This window comes from Carcharhinus amblyrhynchos, chromosome 21 (assembly GCF_965287045.1).
Source record: "Carcharhinus amblyrhynchos chromosome 21, sCarAmb.v2.hapA, whole genome shotgun sequence".
Lineage (NCBI taxonomy): Eukaryota > Metazoa > Chordata > Chondrichthyes > Carcharhiniformes > Carcharhinidae > Carcharhinus > Carcharhinus amblyrhynchos.
In genome coordinates, this window is record NC_137344.1 from 45,189,042 (window position 1) to 45,209,483 (window position 20,442).

General features: G+C 39.6%; 1 protein-coding gene across 5 annotated transcripts in view; it reads left to right on the forward strand.

The window, feature by feature from the left end:
- The window catches only part of mpripb (myosin phosphatase Rho interacting protein b), a 417,298-nt gene that overhangs the window by 114,525 nt on the left and 282,331 nt on the right, over positions 1-20,442 (forward strand). For all 5 annotated transcript variants that reach the window (XM_080209086.1, XM_080209085.1, XM_080209087.1 and 2 more), the window contains exon 4: positions 6,337-6,488. In XM_080209086.1, coding sequence (XP_080065212.1) covers positions 6,337-6,488 — 152 coding nt within the window. The remainder of the gene's footprint in view (positions 1-6,336; positions 6,489-20,442) is intronic.

A 20,442-nucleotide genomic window follows, 5' to 3' on the forward strand; every position in this document is an offset into this window, starting at 1 on the left:
AAAAACTTGAAGTTTTCAACCATTTCCATTTTGTCCCCTTGATGTGGACAGAGGCATCCCCTCCACTGTGCTTCCTGAAGTTGATGACTATCTGCTTCATTTTGCTGACATTGAGGGAGAGATTATTGTTGTCACACCAGTTCATCAGATTCTCTGGCTCTTTCCTGTACAGTCTCTCGTCATTATTTGAGTTCCATCCCACAATGGTTGAGTCATTAGAAAACTTGAAAATGGAGTTGGGGGGGAATTTGGCCACACAATCAAAGGTGTAAAAGGAGGATAGTTTGGGCCTTGCAGATCACTGGTGTTGCGAATGATCATGGAGGAGGTGTTGTTGCCTATCCTTAATGACTGCAGCCTGTGAGTGAGGAAGTCTAGGATCCAGTTGCAGAGGGAGAAGCTGAGCCCCAGGCCACGAAGTTTGGAGTTGAGACTCAGGAATAATGTGTTAAAGGGACAGCTGTAGAATATGAATAGGAGCCTGACATAGCTGTCTTTGTTATCTTGGTATTTCAGGGTTGAGTATAGGGCCAGAGAGATGGTGCTTGCTGTAAACTGGGTGACTGCTTCACAGAACGCCTTCATTCTATCCAAAAGCTTGACTCCTTATGGTCACTTGCCATTTCATGTCAGCATATTGCTGTCATTTCTCCCTGTCCATCCTTGGTCTGTTTCACTGCTCCAGTGGTGCCCATTGCAACTGGAAGAATACCTCATTTGATTAGGCATGTTACAGTCTTTTGGACTCAACATTTAATTCATCAATTTAGACAGTGAACTTCTCCCTCCATCTTGACCCTTGCCTTTGTAGCTCTTTTTCCAGCCCACTCAATGGGACCATTAACATTTTATTCCCATGATAGATTTGACAGTCTGTCCTCTGCCCCACCCAATCCTTGTTCCTTTATTGTGCCCTACCTTTCCTTCTGTGTAATTTGTTACATTTCTACCCTCGTTTCTGAAGAAGGGTCATTTAGACTCAGCGTTATTGTGGAGGCAACCCATGCAGACACGGGGAAAACAGGCAAAATCCACACGCTCTAGTTCTGTTGTATACTAATCTGGTGACAAGAAAAACAGTGCCTTCTCCCTCTTTCTTTCCATAGATGCTGCTGGACCCACTGAGTTTATCCAGTGTGTCCTGTTTTTATTCTTTATTTCATGCCACTTAATTTCATAATCAAGTTTAACTTGATTCCTTGCAGCTGTTTCTGCAAAACTTTATTGCAAACCTGTTGTCAAACCACAGTCCGCTTTGGTTGTTACTTCCTCAAATGTGGTCTTCCCACCTGAAGCTGTACAGAACACTGTGAACTAAGTTTTGGAACCATGGATGTTACACTGGTGGTTTTCCTTTCAAACCCTGTAGTATTCTGTATGACTTAAGCAAAGCCACCAATACCACAATGGATTAGATTTAAATCAACTTGCTTTGATGTTGCGTCTCACAGGTCAGGAAGATTCCTTATTCAATTCATGGTTTGCCCTTGGTTGACTAATCTTAACAGTGATTAAATTGGGATTAAAATTAGCTGTTGTGTCCTAGGAATAGGAAATGGAAATATCACTAAGGTTCCTGCTCCTGATTGTGACTTATTAGAAAATCAGTTTTTATATGCACAGCATAATGGTGGAATCCAGCTCAGTTGTGATGGCCCCAGTCAATTAACATACTAACACTATCACATGGGTAATAGTCATGCGGTTGTTAAAACCACAGCAGCCCATCAAGTCTGCACCAACTCCCAAAGAGCATTTTACCCATCACCTACCCTATTCCTGTAACCCCATAGCTGGATTGGCCATGCCAATTGAGGGCAATTTAACATGGCCAATCCACCTAACCTGCACCTCTTTGTATTGTGGCGGCAACCCACGCAGACATGGGGAGAACAGGCAAAATCCACACGCTCTAGTTCTGTTGTATACTAATGTGGTGACAAGAAAGACAGCACCTTCTCCCAAGCCAACATGCTCAGCATGGAGGTGTTAATCACTCAAAACCAGTTCCGCTGGGCAAGGACACTTTGCCGGGAGAATTGTATAAGTGAAGTCTAATGGATGATGCACAAACCTCCAAACACGTCACCTGCCTGATCTTATGAGCACCATCTACTATAAATTCCATGTTGTGGAATTTGCAGATTGTATATTGAACTAATCAGCCATTTCAGAATCCATTGAACTGGAGTGGACGCAAGTCATCTTTGGTCTGGAGGTTCTGCCTAAGGAGGCGGCCCCAGTGGGGATCAACAGTTTAATAAAGATATAAACAAATTTAATTTTTCTCCAAGTTTTGTTGAAATAACTGTTTAGAATTCCGATTATGCCGTTAGTTTTAACTCTGAGCCTCATTTGTTCAGTGTTACTGAAAGTATGTAACTTTTGTCAGTATTTACAGAATTGCAGTAATAATGTTTATATATTACAGCTTTTAAAATGCTACAAGGTGAAATTGAAGAATTGTACATCTGGTGGGATGGTAATTAACTGGTTTAATGTTAGTCACTCACCGAAATTCATCTTTTTGTTAGAAATGACAAAATAAGTTGCAGCATTTCTGAAGCTTTTCACTCTTTCAATCTTGTGCTGTCTTGCATGTCAAGATTCCTTTGCAACTTTGTACTGCTGCTATATAAGGCCCGTCTTTTGGAAAAAGAATTATTCTCCAGATTTCCGGACAAATTGAAATTTGAGAGGGTTAACCATTTTTTGCAAGCAGCTGACCCAGTTTCTGTTGCATTTCACATGTGGATATAAGCCCTCCTCAGTTGTTGAATGATCTATATTTAGAACAGCTTTATTGCTTTTGAGAAAACCAAATAATGTGCTTCCTGTAATCTGCAGTTTTAATTTTGAGTCTGAACTAAAATACTGTAAAGTCTTTATGATCCTATACATAGCTTATTGCCTGCTTGCTGTGCTGTTGAAGCTTGTGCTAATGTAGTACTTGGGGATTGAGATATAGATTAATATCATCCCACATGAGACAAAGATACATGTGCAGTCAACCTTTGGGTTTAAAATTGTGTGGATCAAGAAAACTATGTTCTCACTTGAAATGATAGTTTGTTTCACAGTCGCAGTTTAGGTCACAGTTTGAAGGAGTCAATTTAAGTTTTGTTTGCTTCTGTTCTATTGGCCTATATAATGTAGTGCTCAGATATATTAGTCAGTTTGAATGCTTGAAGAGAGCAGGCCTGTCTTGATAAAATAAATGTGACTGTTCTTTCTCGACAATACAAAACATTGATAACAATGAGTATTCGAGTAACCTTGGTACACCAATATCAATATCTTGTGTTTTTTGACTACAGACATTGCACGCATTGGGGTTACTCCCTGATGGCAAGTGCCCTTTCTTAAAATACATTGAATTCTTGGATGAAATTCAAGGATTACAAATTGTTTTCCTTTGTGAATGTATGCAGGCTGTTTTTCTTGCTTCCTGTAAAGTGATCAATATATTCAACAGAAATAGCATCTGTTTTTTTACGCTCTATAAATTAAAGAAAATTAAAGCCACAATTCCTTTTTTTAATATCAGTGTTGTTGCTTGAAGTGCAGGATTGTTGAGCGATTATACGCTTGGAAGTTCAGGTCCTATTTCTGAGCAGCTTAAGTAACCTCTGGAAAAAGAGGAGCAAGAGAAGAATAAAAGTCTGTGTTGGTGATAGATTTTGGTACTGGCAGTTTTTGATGTTTACTCTTCCAGAGGGTTTTACTTCACTTTCTTCTTCCTTGCCTTCCTAGTGCACCAAAGCAGACTGAAAGCCCTGGTTTAATACAATATCTCAACTTCAGAATGACTGAACTTTAAAATTTAACTTTACTGGAATAACTTGCATGGTGAATTTTAGTTACTACAGTTAAAAATCTAGCCTGTGTTTTAAATTTAGGCACAGTAAAAAGTCTGACAACACCAGGTTTTAGTCCAACCTGTTTATATGATAATATACTCACAAGCTTTCGAGGGGACTGCCTCTTCGTCAGGTGAATGGAGAGTTCTGGCCTCAGACAGAGCATATAAAGCACAGACAGTTTAGAGATTACTGATTAAAATGCGAATCCTTACACCTAACCTGCTGTTCAAGACCTGAAGTGGCTGATAATGTGAGTGGAAGGAGCACTGATCACAGTTTAAAGAGATGTGTATTGTCTCCAGACAGTACAGTAAGTGAGGTTTTGCAAACCCAGGCAAGTCACGGGGGGTTACAGATAGTGCGACATGAACCCAAGATCCCTGTTGAGACCGTCCTCATGTGTGCGGAACTTGGCTATCAGTCTCTGTTCAGCGACTCTGCGCTGTCGTGTGTCGTGAAGGCCGCCTTGGAGAATGCTTACCCGAAGGTCAGAGGCTGAATGCCCGTGACCACTGAAGTGTTCGCCAACAGGAAGGGAACAGTCTTGCCTGGTGACTGTCGAGCGATGTTCATTCATCCGTTGTCGTAGCGTCTGCATGGTCTCCCCAATGTACCATGCTTAAATTTAGGCAGCATATGAACCAGGAAAAATTCTTCATTTGCTGAATCCTTAATGATTTGAGTTTTGGTTGCAAACTTGTTTTGGTAGCTATTTAATTAGCTATTTTAGCAGTAAGTTCATAATTAGTGAATTTACAGTAGTGAATATTTGCTCTGATGTACAGAACAGTTCAGATCATACAACCTTGATCACCACCACCATATAAATTCCCACATTATGCATAGTCTGGTACCTGTAGCTACTGAAGAATGGAGGGAAATACCATGTTATGGTAACTATCTTCTCTTTCCTCAGTTAAAATCGGGCGAGTAACTGGAGCTGAGTCCACAAAAAGATCAGCCATGATCTTATCGAATAGTGGAGCAGGCTCGAAGGGCCAAATGGCCTACTCCTGCTCCTAGTTCTTATGTTCTTACAAAATACTAACATCAATAGGATTTCAGTAATGGGGAATGGTGTGTGGCTGGTGGTGAATTTCCCCTGGTTAGTATTTCTTAAAATGGTGATCAGACATGTGATACCATATATGTAGCTGTTGGTTCTGGAAAGAACATTCGAGCTTCATAATTGTAGAGTGAAGTGCTGATCTTTATAGATTGGGAACAATTTGAGGGAATGAATTGGCAGTATGACACAATATATTCTACTTCATTAAGCCAGCATTACAAGAGATTTCCCTGTAATGCATTGATACCAGTATTAAATGAGCCCCACAATAACTTTACAAAGTAAATCTGACATAGTTGCACTCTCTGGTGAAAGCAGTCTATCTTGTTAATTGGAATAACTGTTAGAAAGCTGAAACCTTTTGTATTTTTCTATAAAGTTTATTGGGGAAGGAAATGTTAAGACTCCTGATGTGGTTACACCTTGCATTTACTGCTCACTAAGCAACCATGTGGGAAAAGAAAACCTTTCATCTCCTTATCAGAAGACAATAAGAGTTTTGTGGGGAAAGACAAATGTAGAGAATGTTCCAAAGAGAACAGCTTTGCCTTGTTTCTGACAAGACTTTCTGCCATTACAAGACTGGCAGAAATCTTGTCTGGAACTGTGTAGCGTGGTTGCATTGAGCCTAGTTCAGGAGGTGGGGATGCATCAGACTAGTAGTCCACAGACCCAGGGTAATACTCTGGGTTCAAATCACACCATGGTAAATAGTGATATTTGAATTGGATAAAAATCTAGAATTAAAATTTTAATGCGACCATGAAGGCATTGTCGATTTGTTATGAAGATTGGTTCACTAACGTCCTTTTTAGGGAAGGAAATCTAGCATCCTTACCTGGTCTGGCCCACGTGACTCCAGTTTCCTTAACAATGTGGTTGATTCTGAAATGGCCAAGTAAGCCACTCAGGTCCCTCAGGAATGGGCAATAATTGCTGGCACAGTCAGCAATGTCTGCATCCCTTGAATTACTTAAAAAAAAGAGGCACTACTGCAGGTTCTCCAACGGCAAAACTGAAGCTACAGCCTCCCCTAAAAGGATGCCTTGGTGCCCTTTCCATTAAATTAAAGCATTTTAAAAATATGGCAGTTCACGAGCTTAATTATCAGAAGATTTTGACATAGTATATTCATTTTCCCAAAGCTGTTGAATAACTATGGCATTAAATGGTTACAAAAGCATGATACAAAGCCTGTACATGCTTGCATTGTAACCATTTTATTATGTTAAATATGTTAATTTTCAAGGGCTGATTTTAAAATGTGATTATATTTGCACTAATTTGTTTAATCAAATACTAAGCTACATTTAATGACTACAACAGGAAACATTTACTATTGCAGATATTATTAGTTGCATTATTAGTGTTCACTGCTATCTACCATGATTTTTTTTCTTTCAGCCAAGTACTCTACCACAAGGGACAGTGAACATGAACCAATGCACAGATGTTATTGATGCTGAACCCAAGACTGGTCAGAAGAATGCACTCTGCATTATAACCCCTGAACGCGAATTCTTCATTCGTGGAGAATCTAAAGAAATAATCAATGGGTGAGTGAGAGTATTCTGAATTTTAGATTAGTTTTATGCCTTATTAAAGACAGCCTTTCAGAAATGAGAAGGAAGGCTGAAGCTGAACATGTTTCCTTACAAGAAACTTAAAATATTTAGATTTAACATTGTCCCAGGGTAACGGGGGACGTAACATGTACGCCATTGGATGATGAACACAAATTTACTTTGAACATTTTCTAAAGTTTGTAGATATAACTTTCTAGCATACACAGTTGATTTTAATGAAGTTCAGCAAAAAAAAATTGTTTAATCAAATAGTAAGCATGGAAAGTTTAAATTAAAGTTGTAATTTATTGCTGCACTGCTATGGTGTTCCAGTTTTTTTCATTATCTTGCTGGAATCAATTTTTGACTTGCTTAATCTTTCCACCCATTCTGTTCTTCCTGACCTTGTTTTAACGTGAACTCTTGTCACTTTCATGAGTGGAATTGTCAAGTGCTATTTTTCAGCAGACATATCCTCCTGCAGCTGTCCAGGCCTCTTGCCTGAGGGGAAAAATGTTTACCCCATTTCCCTTTTTCTTTGACTATAACTCACATTGATTCAGTGTCATAGATCTATTTTCTTGCTTTTATTATCCAGCTCTGTCTTCAGCCCTTGCTAACACCAAGATTGGTGGAACGGCAAATTGCGCGGAGGGTGTGGAGAGTCTGCAGAAGGATCTAGGTAGGCTGGGCGAATGGGCCAGGAAATGGCAAATGGAATTTAATGTTGGCAAGTGCGAGGTGGTCCACTTTGGTAGGAATAATGGTAGGAAGGACTATTACTTACTTGGAGAAAAACTGCAGCAGGCGACGGTGCAGAGGGACCTCGGGGTCCTTGTGCATGAGTCGCAAAAACCCAGCTTGCAGGTGCAGCAGGTGGTCAGGAAGGCAAATGGGATGCTGGCCTTCATAGCGAGGGGGATTGAATATAAAAGTAGGGAGGTCTTGCTGCGGCTGTATAGGGCATTGGTGAGGCTGCAGCTGGAGTACTGTGTGCAGTTTTGGGCGCCGTACTTACGCAAGGATATTTTGGCCTGGGAGGGAGTGCAGAGGAGGTTTACTAGACTGATACCAGAGTTGAGGGGGTTGAGCTATGAGGAGAGGCTGAATAAACTAGGCTTGTACTCGTTAGAGTTTAGAAGAATGAGGGGAGATCTCATTGAGACGTATAAGATGATGAATGGGATGGATAGGATAGAGGTGGAGAGACTCTTCCCGCTCAAAGGACAGTAGGACTAGGGGGCACAGCCTCAAGATAAAGGGGGGGCGGTTTAGAACGGAGTTGAGGAAGAACTTCACTCAAAGGGTGGTGAATCTCTGGAATTCTCTGCCCGTTGAAGTGGTGGAGGCTACCTCGCTAAATATTTTTAAGACGCGGGTTGATGGGTTTTTGATAAGAGAGGGGATTAAGGGTTATGGGGAGAGGGTGGGAATGTGGAACTGAGCCACGACAGATCAGCCATGATCTTCTTGAATGGCGGGGCAGGCTCGAAGGGCCAGATGGCCTACTCCTGCTCCTATTTCTTATGTTCTTAAACCCCAGTACTCCTCGAATAGCTTTCCTTTGTGCAATATCTGCATTGGTGGCTTGTATGAGTATGGAGTGCAATGTATGTGATAGTAGAGTCCATGTGGTAGTTTGAGGCATAAGAATGGCAAGTAGGAGTGAATGAGGCATTTTAGACTGGGGATAACGTGTAAAAATGGAAAAGAGAAAAAGGGGAAGCAATGAACAAAAATGGATGTCAATAAATTAGCCCTGGAGAATGAAATTGAACTCTGGCCTTAGCAGAAAGGCAAGGTTTCACATGCTCAGCATCAGATAAATGGAGATGTTGTAAATTTGAAACAAAAACAGAATGCTAGAAATACACAGCAGGTCAGGCAGCATGTGTGGAGATTAAAAATGTTTCTCCTTAGAATTGAGTACATCTAACTTGGATTTTGTGAAGGTTAACCTGAGGTTTGAGTTTAATATTGCTTAGATAGTAATAGCAAGCTTTGGATGGATGAATAATGCAGAACAGTGGAGTTGATTGTGGTTGATATACAAGTGGAAACTTGATGCAAAATTGCTGAAAGTCATTTTGTGCATTGCCACCATTGTACAAAACACTTATGATGTCAGCTGGTGACTGTTTTCACATCCTTCTCGAAATGAGTACGGCAGAGAAACAGGCCATTTGGCCCTTAAGTATGTGTTGGAATTTTTCATTACTTATGGCACTTGCCTATTTCGATACCCTTGCTCATTTAAAAAAAAAAATTTATGATCCTTTCTCCCAGTGCCTTCAAAATTGCATTCTTAAAAGAATTATGAACTGCTTCAATGTGATTTGACATAGGAATATCCACATTCTCATTCGTCTCTAAAAATATTTATGCTAATTTTGCTTTTAAATCTTTTAAACTTGTGCTATCTTATTGACTAGTGGAAAAATCAATTACTATTTATTTTGTTATAGCACTCTGTGGTCTTGAACAATTTTTGGGGTCATTTCTTAAATACCTCACTCCAGAGATACAGGCATTGCTAATAGTCTTTTTTTCCTCATTGGAAGACTTATTTGTTAAGAGTTAAGAAATATCATATTAAATATTTCCCACTGCTTCTTCCCCTTCTTGCCTATTAGCTTATTTCCCTAATCTATTTTGGCTAACTGTCTTCATACACTCGTAATTGCCTTTGTTTAAGTTTAAGATTGTAGTTATGGATCAACATTTGTCCCCCTAAATATTTTTGTGATCACTCTTGCCTAGAGGATCCTAATTCAGCAAGTTTCATTGCATGTTACGAGGTCAAAAAAAGTCTGATCCCCTACTAGGTTCCAAGAAATTATTCTGCAAAAACACTCTTGAACTGCTCCTCTAGACTACCTTTGCCAATTTTATTTGTCCAATGGATGTGAAGTTTAAGATCCAACATAACTTGCAAGCTTATCCATGCTTAATAATTTAATCCTGATGCAAAACTAACTGGCCTATAGCTTCCTCTGGCACTATTTTTCAATTAGATTTTACCACCGTAAAAGATCTTCAAATATACATCAACTATGTCTGTGTTTTGCCAACCATAAACTTTTATTTTGGCTGCATTTGCTGCCAGCACTGTGCATGAACAGTGGTAATGGTAATGCTAATGGTAGGACCAGGTTAACGGCCACCATTTTTATATGGTGCACTGTGCAGCACGGTTCATTTGTGGTCATTTATAGGTTATTCGTTCTGTATTTTATCCTCTTCTGTTTTTGTTTCATTATTAACCTTTATTCTGTTTTCCTTTCTTTCTTGTGTTTAGCTAATTTCAAATAATGTCAAAGAATCAACTGGCTACTTAATTTTCCAAAAAAATACTGACATTTATATCAGGCAACTGAAGAACTGACTCTGACTAATCAAAAATCTGCGAAAATGCTTATTGTGAAATGCTTCAGCTTTATTTTCTATTACTGATAGAACCACTGCGAGGAATTTCGTAACATAGTCAGGTTTTTGTTGATACTGTCTCTAGTGCAAACAACACCATTGGTTTCTGAGTGTCCATAGACAGGTATCGACAACCAGAGTTGGCAGGAGACAATTTCATTTTACCATTTTCCTTTAATTAATGCCCTTCACGAGCAGTTTTACAACAACCTTTAGTTATGTGATCCCAATATTTCCTCCCCTCTTGCTTAAAATGTTGAACAAAGCACTTGCTTAGCAAGACTTGCATTACCTTTTACTGGACTGCAAGTTTGTCTCCTTTTATTTCTTAGTGATGCAAGCCTTATCTTGACTATCCTCATCCTATGAAAAACCTTCTTATTGTTTCTTGTTCTTTGTTTTACTCTAATTTTACCCTTCATAATCTTTTCTTTTGAGCTTTCATTTACTTGTCCTAGGTTTCATGTTTCATGTTTTGTCTTAGCTTCCTACTTCACAAAGCTGCAGGCTTCCTCATTGGAACGTACTTTATTTTAGCACATTTTGTGATTTTGAATATTTTGTTTGTGTATATAAATCTCAATTGCCAGTTTTTCCTTCCCTTTTAATCGGACAAACTCGATTTTTATTTTAACAATACATTTTTTTTTGCTCAGTCAATTACTCTTGTTTAGGACCTTTGCTGTTTCCTGTTCTATTCTTACACAACTTCATAATATTTAGGACACCTACCTGTTCTACTTTGTTACCTAGAACCAGGTCAGGTAGTGCTTTGTTCCTTGTTGAGATAGGGATAGATACAGAATGATTGAAAAAAATGTTAGAATTGTGCTACCTGAAAAAAAAAATTCCTTTTTCACCATAAATGTTTCCAGATCTATTTGGAGTAATTAAAACCTCTTTTAGTTGTAACTCTTGTTAAAACATGTCTTTATCCTTTCTTCTGTTTGGTCTGTAATGTACTTTCTAACATTGAATCCCTATTGTACAGAGTAAGGCCATTTTGGCCCATTGAGTCTATACCAACCACAATCCCACCCAGGCCCTATCCCCATAACCCTGCACATCTATGCTGCAAATCCCCCTGACGCTAGGGTCAATTTAACATGGGCAGTATACCTAATCTGCACATCTTTGGACTATGGGAGGAAACAGAAGCACCTAGAGGAAACCCACATAGACACAGAGAGAATGTGCAGATTCCCCACAGACAGTGACCTGGTGCTGGATTTGAACCTGGATCCGCGGTGCTGTGAAGCAGCAGTGCTTACCACTCTGCTGCCATGCCACCCCCCGATTGACATCTTACTGTCCCTTAGCACAATTTAGAAGGATTTTGTTCAAACCTCTCATTTTAAATTCTAACAAGTATTTCTAATTCTCAACTTCCTCTCCATCTTTCCCTAACCCTCATTTTTAAGTTTGCTATCCAAGAATACTTGATTTCCTATTCTGGCTGTAACCCTGACTCAGTTACTGTTATGTGCTTTTCTGTTTTAATAATTGACTTTCAATTCCCCACTTTAGTTACTTGCATACATTTTTAAAATTTGAATTCTGTTTGAATGTTTTTCTTTCTTAGTATTTGTTATTCTTTACTATGTAGTACTGCTGAATCACAGTTGACCGTACATATTATAGGGGGAAACAGTGGCATAGTGGTATTGTGGCTGGGCTTGTAATCCAGATCTGGGAAGATCATGGCAGACAGTGAAAATGGAATTTAATTAAAAATCTGTAATTAAGAATCTACTGATGACCATGAAACCATTGTTGTAAAAACCCATCTGGTTCACTAACGTTCTTTAGGGAAGGAAATCTGCCATTGTTACTAGGTTTGGCCTAGATGTGACTCCGAATCCACATCACTGTGGTTGACTTTGCTTCCAAGCTGTCCTGCTCTACCCTTCCTGTTTACCTCTTCCTCTTCAACAAAGTTTAAACTGCCCTGTTGCTCCAATTAAAGATAGAGCCCAATGCTGTTTAGTTAGCATGTTGCTGAGAAACTGTACTCTTAAAGAAACTGTATTCTTCATGGATTTTACTTTGGGGCTTTAAAATAGTAGCTGCAATAAATACATTTTGCTGGCATGTTTCTTTAACTTTCCAACATAACCAAAAGAGTTTGACTTTGCAACATAACCAAAACAGTTTCAAGATTGACGGCGAGTTTAACTCTGATTGGAAAAACTACCAATTTGAAATTATTTTCATGTCAAACTAAACTGATCAGGAATTTTAATGCTTCAATATTATCATTATTTCTGTTGACTAAATTTACCTAATGCACCTTGACTTTATTCATCTTTCACTAGATTACTTCTGATCTGTCTCTTATTAAAGCAGATGTGTGTGCATGTAATGTCTTTTGTTTTACATTGATTTTTTTTTACTGTGTAGCTATCAATTAATCTTGTAAGTTGCGCAAGTGAAGAAGCAGTCAAGAATGTATTAGGACAAAATGTGTACAGTCAAATGTGATGTTACGAGGATGTTTGGATTTTATTTGATCAGCTGTAGCCTGTCATTTTCAGACCACGTTTGGATATGTTTTTTATTGTACATAAAAAATGATTCAAGGCTTTGCAACCAGCAGCAGCACCAAGTTGAGGGTGATTTGAATATGCATTAACCTGCTAGTTAAGACCCTAGCACCCATTTAACTGGCTTCCCTTCAGGAAAGAGAGGATGCCTCCTTAACTACCTTGGTAAATGACAAAATATTTTATTAATCAACTTTGATATTTCAACTTTTTCCTGAACTAGACTTTTTACCATTAATACATTGATAGAATATCTTTTGGGTTTTCTTTAACTTGACTTGCTAATCTCTTTTTCATGCCCTCTCTTTGATTTCCTTATTGCCATTTTTACTTTGTCCATGCACTTCCGATATTCACCTAGCTATCTGCAGTCCTTTCATCAGTATGGCTAAATTCAAATCCAGCCCAGATGATCAGATGAAATTCTCTTGTTCTGACTTCTGGGATTCCATGTGAAATTCATTTAGCAAGTTTTGGCCTGGTTCCCAGTGGATATTGGGTCGCAGCAAAAATAAAGACATTAAACTGGCATTTGAAGAGAACCATTCACCTGACGCTTTCTAATGAGGATGACCAAATCTGTAGACATTAAAATGAAATCGGAGAAGAAGGTTTATGTTAAATGTCAGATTCATAAAATGGTAAAAGATCAAGTGGAATATAGGTTCGGACGTAAGAGTAAGAAGGAGCAGAAAGAGTGTATGAGAAAAGATTATTGGGTGACAGAAGGGAACCAAGGTTTTCTTTTACTTTGTGGGATGTGTGTGTTGCTGGCTGGCCAGCATTTATTACCTATCCCTAATTGCTCTTGGAGGGCAATTGAGAGTCAACCACATTGCTGTGGCTCTGGAGTCACATGTAGGCCAGACTGGGTAAGGATGACAGATTTCCTTCCCTAAAGGACATTAGTGAGCCAGATGGGTTTTTCCGACAACTGATGGTTTCACGATCATCATTACACTTTTAATTCCAGATATGTTTTATTGAATTCAAATTCCACCATCTGCCACTGCAGGATTCGAATCTGGGTCTTCAGAGCATTAGCTGAGTTTGTGATAATACCACCAGGCCATCGCCTCCCCAATTATTTTACAAACATAAGTAACAGAAGGATAGTCAATGAAGGGTGGGGCCTGATTCGGGAGCAAAAATATATTGTGGTTGTTACTGAGTGAGTTCTTTATTTTGTTCAAGCATGCTGCCACTTTTACAATTGAGAGGAGCAGAGGAATTGGATATGGCCAAAATAAGATTGGCTTAAAGTCACCCATATCTGGATAGGATGCATCCCAGTTTACTAGGCAAAGCAAATGTGGAAGTAGCTGATTTAAGCTTAATCATTTAATCTTGCTTGGATACATGTCCAGAGGACTGGAATAATATAAATGTTATGCCCTGTTTAAAAGTGGGAGGGGGATAAGCCTGGTGACTATGGGCCAGTCAGCCTACTATCAGTAGGTAAACTTACAGGGACAATAATCGGGGACAGAATACATTTCCACTTGAGGGAAAATGTGGGTTAATAAATGATGGCCAGCACTGTAAATTATGTTCAATAAACTTTGAGTTTGATAAACTAAGAAAAGGTTTGAGAGCACTACTGTTGTTGTCTCTTTTGAAGCCCATGGGATTGAAAGGATAGTGGTAGCATGAAAATAAAATTGATTTACAGACATAAAACAAAGTGGGCAGCAACTGTTTTTCCAAACTGAAGGGAAATACAATGGTATCCCTTCCCCCTGGTATTCTTTTTAGCATAATTGCTCTTGATGTACATTAATAACACAATTTCAAAATTTGAGATGGCGTGCAACTTAGAATTGCAGTAAACAATGAGGAGGATTGGGGGAATATAGATGAGTAAAAAGATGCATTTTGTAAGGAAGGGTGAGAGGCGTTATAAACTACATTGTATAATCTTGAAAGAAGTCTAGGGAAACAGACTGGGGGCTTGTGTGCATATTTTGAAGTAGGCAATATGTCAGTAAGGCTCTGTAAAATACCTTGCATGTTTCTTGGCTTTATAAATGAAGGTATGATGTATAAAAGCAAAGTTATGTTAAGTTCTATAAATCATTTCAGTGTCAGATCTATGTGTCATGATAATGGAGGAGGTGAACTTCAGTTGCGTTTTGGTTATTTGATGCAAGTGGTTCTCAAAAGGTAACCCTGAGACTCAAACTTTTAACACTCTAGTTCATTCTAGGAGCCTACTGGAGATGTGTATGATATTTCTCAATCAGCTACATATCACTGCCTCAAATTAATGCTGGGTGCTCTCTTTTGGAGGGCCAACCAGTACATCAATTTCAGAATTGATGTGGGAAGTTGGACTGAAAGCCAGAAAATGCTGCTATTGCTGTAATTCCTCCAGGTTCAGAAACTCTTAGACTGCATGTATATGGTCATCAGTGCTCATACAGGCCACCTAGCAGTGAAATTATCGATTTGGTAGTTTTAGAGGAACCTATCTTTGAAAATTACAACGTTTACTCAGCTTTTGTTTGCATAAGACATATGTCAAATGACGAGTTCTTTATTCAAATCGGTTGATCCTAAGAGAACATAAATGTGTAAAATCGGACTTCTCCAATGTTTTCATGTGAGGGGCCACATTTCAATTTTTTCCTCACTCCAGGGGCAGATAAGCAAATTTTAAAAAGAATTGGTGCATTAAGCACTAATTTCAATAAAACATTGCGGTATGATGAAAAGAAACAACTTACTGAACAAAAGTAAAGCTATATCTCCCCCACCCCACCCCCACAACACCGGTGGGATGAGCCATTAAGATTGTGGCCTTTGATTGACGAAATACAATGACCCACAACAAACTGCTTTTATCTATCATGCCTAAGTGGCTTAGTGGTACAGTGCTTTGTATGAAAGAACTGCTTTGAAAGCTGTCAGCCTTCCTAAGTTATAGATTTTTTGGGATACAACTAAACTTGATTAGGTTGAGTGTCAGGAAAAATCATATGGCTGAGCAGGATTAGGCCTATAGAGGAGCAATTGCTGCTTGCAATTTTGAGAGAAAAGTAGCTTGTCTCTTTCTCCTTGGAAATTGGAGACTGGGACCTGCCAGGTCTCTATCCTCTGAGGTTCTGCTGTTGAAGATGGATTTTCCTCTGGAGGTTGCTTTATAGGAGTCAGAAGACCGGTGTCTTTCTCCATCTCTGTACAGAGATAGAGAAAGGGAAACACAGCATCCACATGAGCATATCTGTTTTTGTGCTAACTGATTCAGAAGATGGATTATGTCTGTGGGGATCTTGCTTAAATTGGAATTATGTCATGTTTAAGTATTTCAACTGATAAAAGTTATGCTGCTACTTTTTGTTATATTTTAACTGTTGTTGATTTCCTAGTGGGTTAGTAGAATCACACTTGGAACGAAATGTCTTATGCTCACGCTGATGCCAAAATCAAAAAAATTGGGGGCTGTGCTAGCTTCGAAATATACCTTGGAGTTTCTGATCTGGTTCCTAACAAGTGGCTTTACCAATAAAGAACATATTGTCAAAACTGTAGTTAAAGTGGGGGTAGTTTATGTATTGCTGGATTAACAATTTTTAAGCAGGTTTTGGAAAGGCTGGCTGTATTTAAAGTAGTCACCGGAACTGGATTAGATGCGCCTGTGGGAAATAGGGGTAGAAATTGCAGAATACTCGTAATCTTCCAAGCCTGCTGAGCCACAGGGTGGGTCCAGAGGAGTGTAGAATTGCAGATGTTATTACCTTGCTCAAAAGAGTGCAAGGATAATTTTGTCCCAGTATACCCTTGTTAAAGACTTAGCCAGCACTGAGATGAATCATTGTCAGGTTCCATCTGGTAAAGTAGAGCCCTGAATTGGACATATGAATTATATGTGGGGAAAATATCCATGCATCCTAAAAATATGTGGAAATATGCCAATAATCTAGCTTGCTCTCCTGGGTGCCCATTGTCTTTAGGGAGTTTTGAATATTTCTTTACTAAACCATGGCTCCTTGAACAATTGCTTCTTGATTGAAAGCAGTTGAAAGTAAGTTTGCAGATAATGCAAAGATTAGCTGGATGGTTGATAGTGAGGTAACGTGTCTTGGACTACAGGAAGATAAAGATGGGATGGTCAAATGGGCAGATAAATGGCAGATGGAATTCAACTCTGAAAAATGTTAAGTGGTACACTTTGGAGTAATTTGACAAGGAAGTAGTAAATAAATGGCAGGACATTCAAGTTCTGTGAATCAAAGGGACCTTGGTGTGTTTGTCCATGTATCTCTGAAAATGGAAAGGCATGTTAGGGTGTTGAAAAAGGCATATGGGACATTTCCCATTATCAATCGAAGCATTGATTACAAAAGCAGGGAAATCATGTTGGAATTATATAGAACTTTGGTGAGAGCACAGCTGGCATACTGTGTGCAGTTCTGCTCTCCACATTATAGGAAAATGTGATTGCACTGGAGAGGGTGCAGAGGAGATTCACCAAGATGCCCCCTGAGATGGAACATTTAAATTATGAAAAGAGGTTGAGTAGGCTTGGGTTGTTTTTGTTGGAGCAGAGAAGACTGGGAGTGAACTATTTGAGGTGTACAAGATTTGAGGGATGTGGATAGGGGGCAGCTGTTCCTCTTAGTTGGAGTCAATCATGAAGGGACACAAGTTCAAGTTTTTGGGGAGGATGTGTTGCTTGGGAGGGTGGTAGAGGCAAGTTGCCTCACAACCTTGAAAGTAACTATGAGCATTTGGCATGCCATAATATGGGCAGCACGGTGGCACAGTGGTTAGCACTGCTGCTTCACAGCGTCATGGACCCTGATTTAATTTGCAGCTTGGTTCACTGTCTATGGGGAGTTTGCATGTTCTCCCTGTATCTGTGTGGGTTTCCTCCAGGTACTTCAGTTTCCTCTCTCATTCTGAAAGACATGCGGTTAGGTGCATTAACTCAACATATGCCGGACTGTGGTGTTTAGGGGAATTTCATTGCAGCGTAAGTAAGCCTTACCTGTGAGTAGTAACATTAAACATTCAGACTATGGGCCAAGTGCTGATAAATGGGATTAGATGGGAGGTCATGTGTTTCTTGCATGCTGGTGTAGACTCTGGGCCAAAGGGTTTCTCCTGCACCAAATGATTCTCTGGCAGATTGTTGACAGGTTCTTGAGCGAAAAAGGTGAAGCACTTCATACCTGTATGCAGCAAGATCTTGAAAACATTCCAGCTTGTGCTGATAAGTGGCAAGTAACATTTGCCAGAAGTGTCTGGCAGTGACATCTCCAACAAAGGAGAATCTAACAATCTCCCATTCAATGGCATTATTGTTGCAGAATCCTCCACTGTCAACATTCTAGGGTTTGTTGACCTGAAACTGAACTGGATCAGCCATATAAATACCATGGCTACAAAAGCAGGTTAGAGGCCTGGAATTCTGCAGAGCATAATTCATCACCTGATTCCCCAAAGCCTGTGCACCACCTACAAGGCAGAAGTCAACAATGTGGTGGAATACTGTCCACTTGTCTGGATGAATGTAGCTCCAACCATTAGAAGGTTGACACTGTCTAAGACCACAGCAGTTCGCTTGACTGGTATCTCATCTGCCATCTTCAATTTCCATTTCTGCTAAACCATCCACTTCTGCCAACACTGACAGCAAGGATGTACAGCAGCAACTCACCAAGGCTCACCCCTTCAACAGCACTTCCCATGCCTGTGATTTTCACCATCCAGAACAGTGATCTCCAATCTTTCTAAGCACAAGATCATTCTTAGCATCAAAATACCACACGAGATTGATTCTTTAAAAACTTGCCTTTACTAAAACCTCCACAAAATGTACTTATGCATTTCACTCACCTATTAGTGTAACACCTGTTTGCATACTGAATGCTGTGAAGTCTTGGTTGTAGTTTCAGATGGCTGGTCTCGTAGTCCATCAGATGGGCATCTGAGGGACAGTTGCAATTCTTGATGGATTTCACTTGGTTAAAAACCACCTCAAAGGTATGTGGAGCAAAGTTAGGCCTTCACTTGAGTGCGCACGATGTCAAAAGAAGGCACTTCTCTGTTTATAAGTCACCAAAAGTCTTTGCCTTGTGACCTAATTTTCAGTTTTTGCCATTTTGCATTGTGATTCTTTCCATGTCAAGTCCACTTTGTTGCAACACTCGCTGAAGTTTAGCTGTCTGATCTCCAATGTCCACTTGGAGAAGACGAATTGAGACAAACATAATAATTTGTTCCATTTTATCTGCCTCCTGAAATCATCTGAATTCCTTTTCCAATTTCCTTGGAAGGAACCCTTTCTGTTTGACCTGTTGTATTTTCTCCAGATTTGGAAGTGCTCAGTAATTTTGTTCTTTAACTGGGAGAACCACTGGCCCAGTTTCAACTTGGAACACGATCACTGCACTGATCGTGTGTAGCAAGTCTGTGTCCTTCCTCTGCAGATCACGGTTCAGCTCGTTCAATTTTGCACTTGTGCAGGTAAGAAACACCAAGTCTAGCAACCGCACATTATCTGACAACTCTCTGTGCACTTCATTTCCTGATTTAAGAAAGATGACACTTTCAGGGAGCAAATCTAAATGTCTCTGGAGGACTTTTCCTTGATTCAACCACCTCACATCTGCATGGAGGATTAGCTCACCGTAGGTGGCATCAAGCTCATCAATTAAAGATTTGAACAAGTAATTTCACAGAACACTGACAATCTTCATACCAGTCATTACATGAGAAAAGCCAATAACCTTGCTTTCTAATTCTTGCTGGTGGATACACTGTGGTACCTAACAAAGGGAGGGAATTCAGGATCATTCCTGCAAATTGCAACAAAGTCTGCATTGACACCATCAGTTGTGATTGAAACCAGTTTCTTGATCGGAATGTTTCTCTCAATCAGAAGCCTTTTAAATTTGTTGCGGACAGCTTGCTGACCTCAAGTGGCAACAGAGTCCTTCTTTATTGTTGAAAGCCATGCAAATATAAGCGAAGATGCAAGTCATTGGGCCACATCTGTTATGACTACCGGCTCATCAAACTGCAGTAAGAAACACTCAGCCTGATAAGTTTTTTGGTATTTTTGTTGAGACACAACCGCAGAACAACTCCACCCTGTTAATACATCATGATGTTAATACATCATGCACTTGATGGCTGTTATAATTTAATCTTTTAAAACCTTTGAACGAGGTGTCAGCAGCAACCTTCATAGCCTTCTGGATAACTTCATCAGTGAACTGTTTTGTTTTCCCAGCAGATGGCTAATGCGGAAAGATGCCTTTTTGTTGGCCTTACTTTAACTACAGGTTTTGAAGAGTGACTGTTGAGTTTCATCTCTAACTCCCCAACATCTGTCTGAATGATGCCGTTTAAAGGGAAATTTCTTGAAATTTTGCATGCATTCTCTTGTGATGCAAATTACCTCTCTTACTCGAGGGCTTCACTGTGAGAAATGAGACAAATGGCCTTGCCTTTGATATTCGTAAAAATAAATTCATTTTCTCATTCTGGTGGAAGTGGTAGGTTTCTGCCCCCTTGGAGGTCCCTGGCTCCTTGCTCATGATTGGTCTTCATCCAACTTATTCATAACACTCACCTATTCATGACACCTGTACCATGTTTTGGCAGTCAGTGAGCTGAGCACATTTGTTCATCATGAAAATGTTGCCTGTTTCCATGTCACCATAGTATGTGCCCATTCTCAGATCATTCCTGACATCAGTGAGGACTTGTCCTCAATGTAAAATGTGTTTGTGGAAGGAACACCATTCACAGGCTTTGCTGGGTCATGTTCATTCTTGGCTATGTGAGAATGACGCGCATGTATTCAACTGTCTTACCTGTAGTCTTGAAGGTGTAGTGTACAAGGATAATGTTTTAACACATGGAGAAGGGTCCGTTAGATGGGCATCTGAGGGACAATTGTGATTCTTGATGGATTTCATTTGGTTAAAAACCAACTCAGATATGCAGAGCAAAGGTAGCCTTCA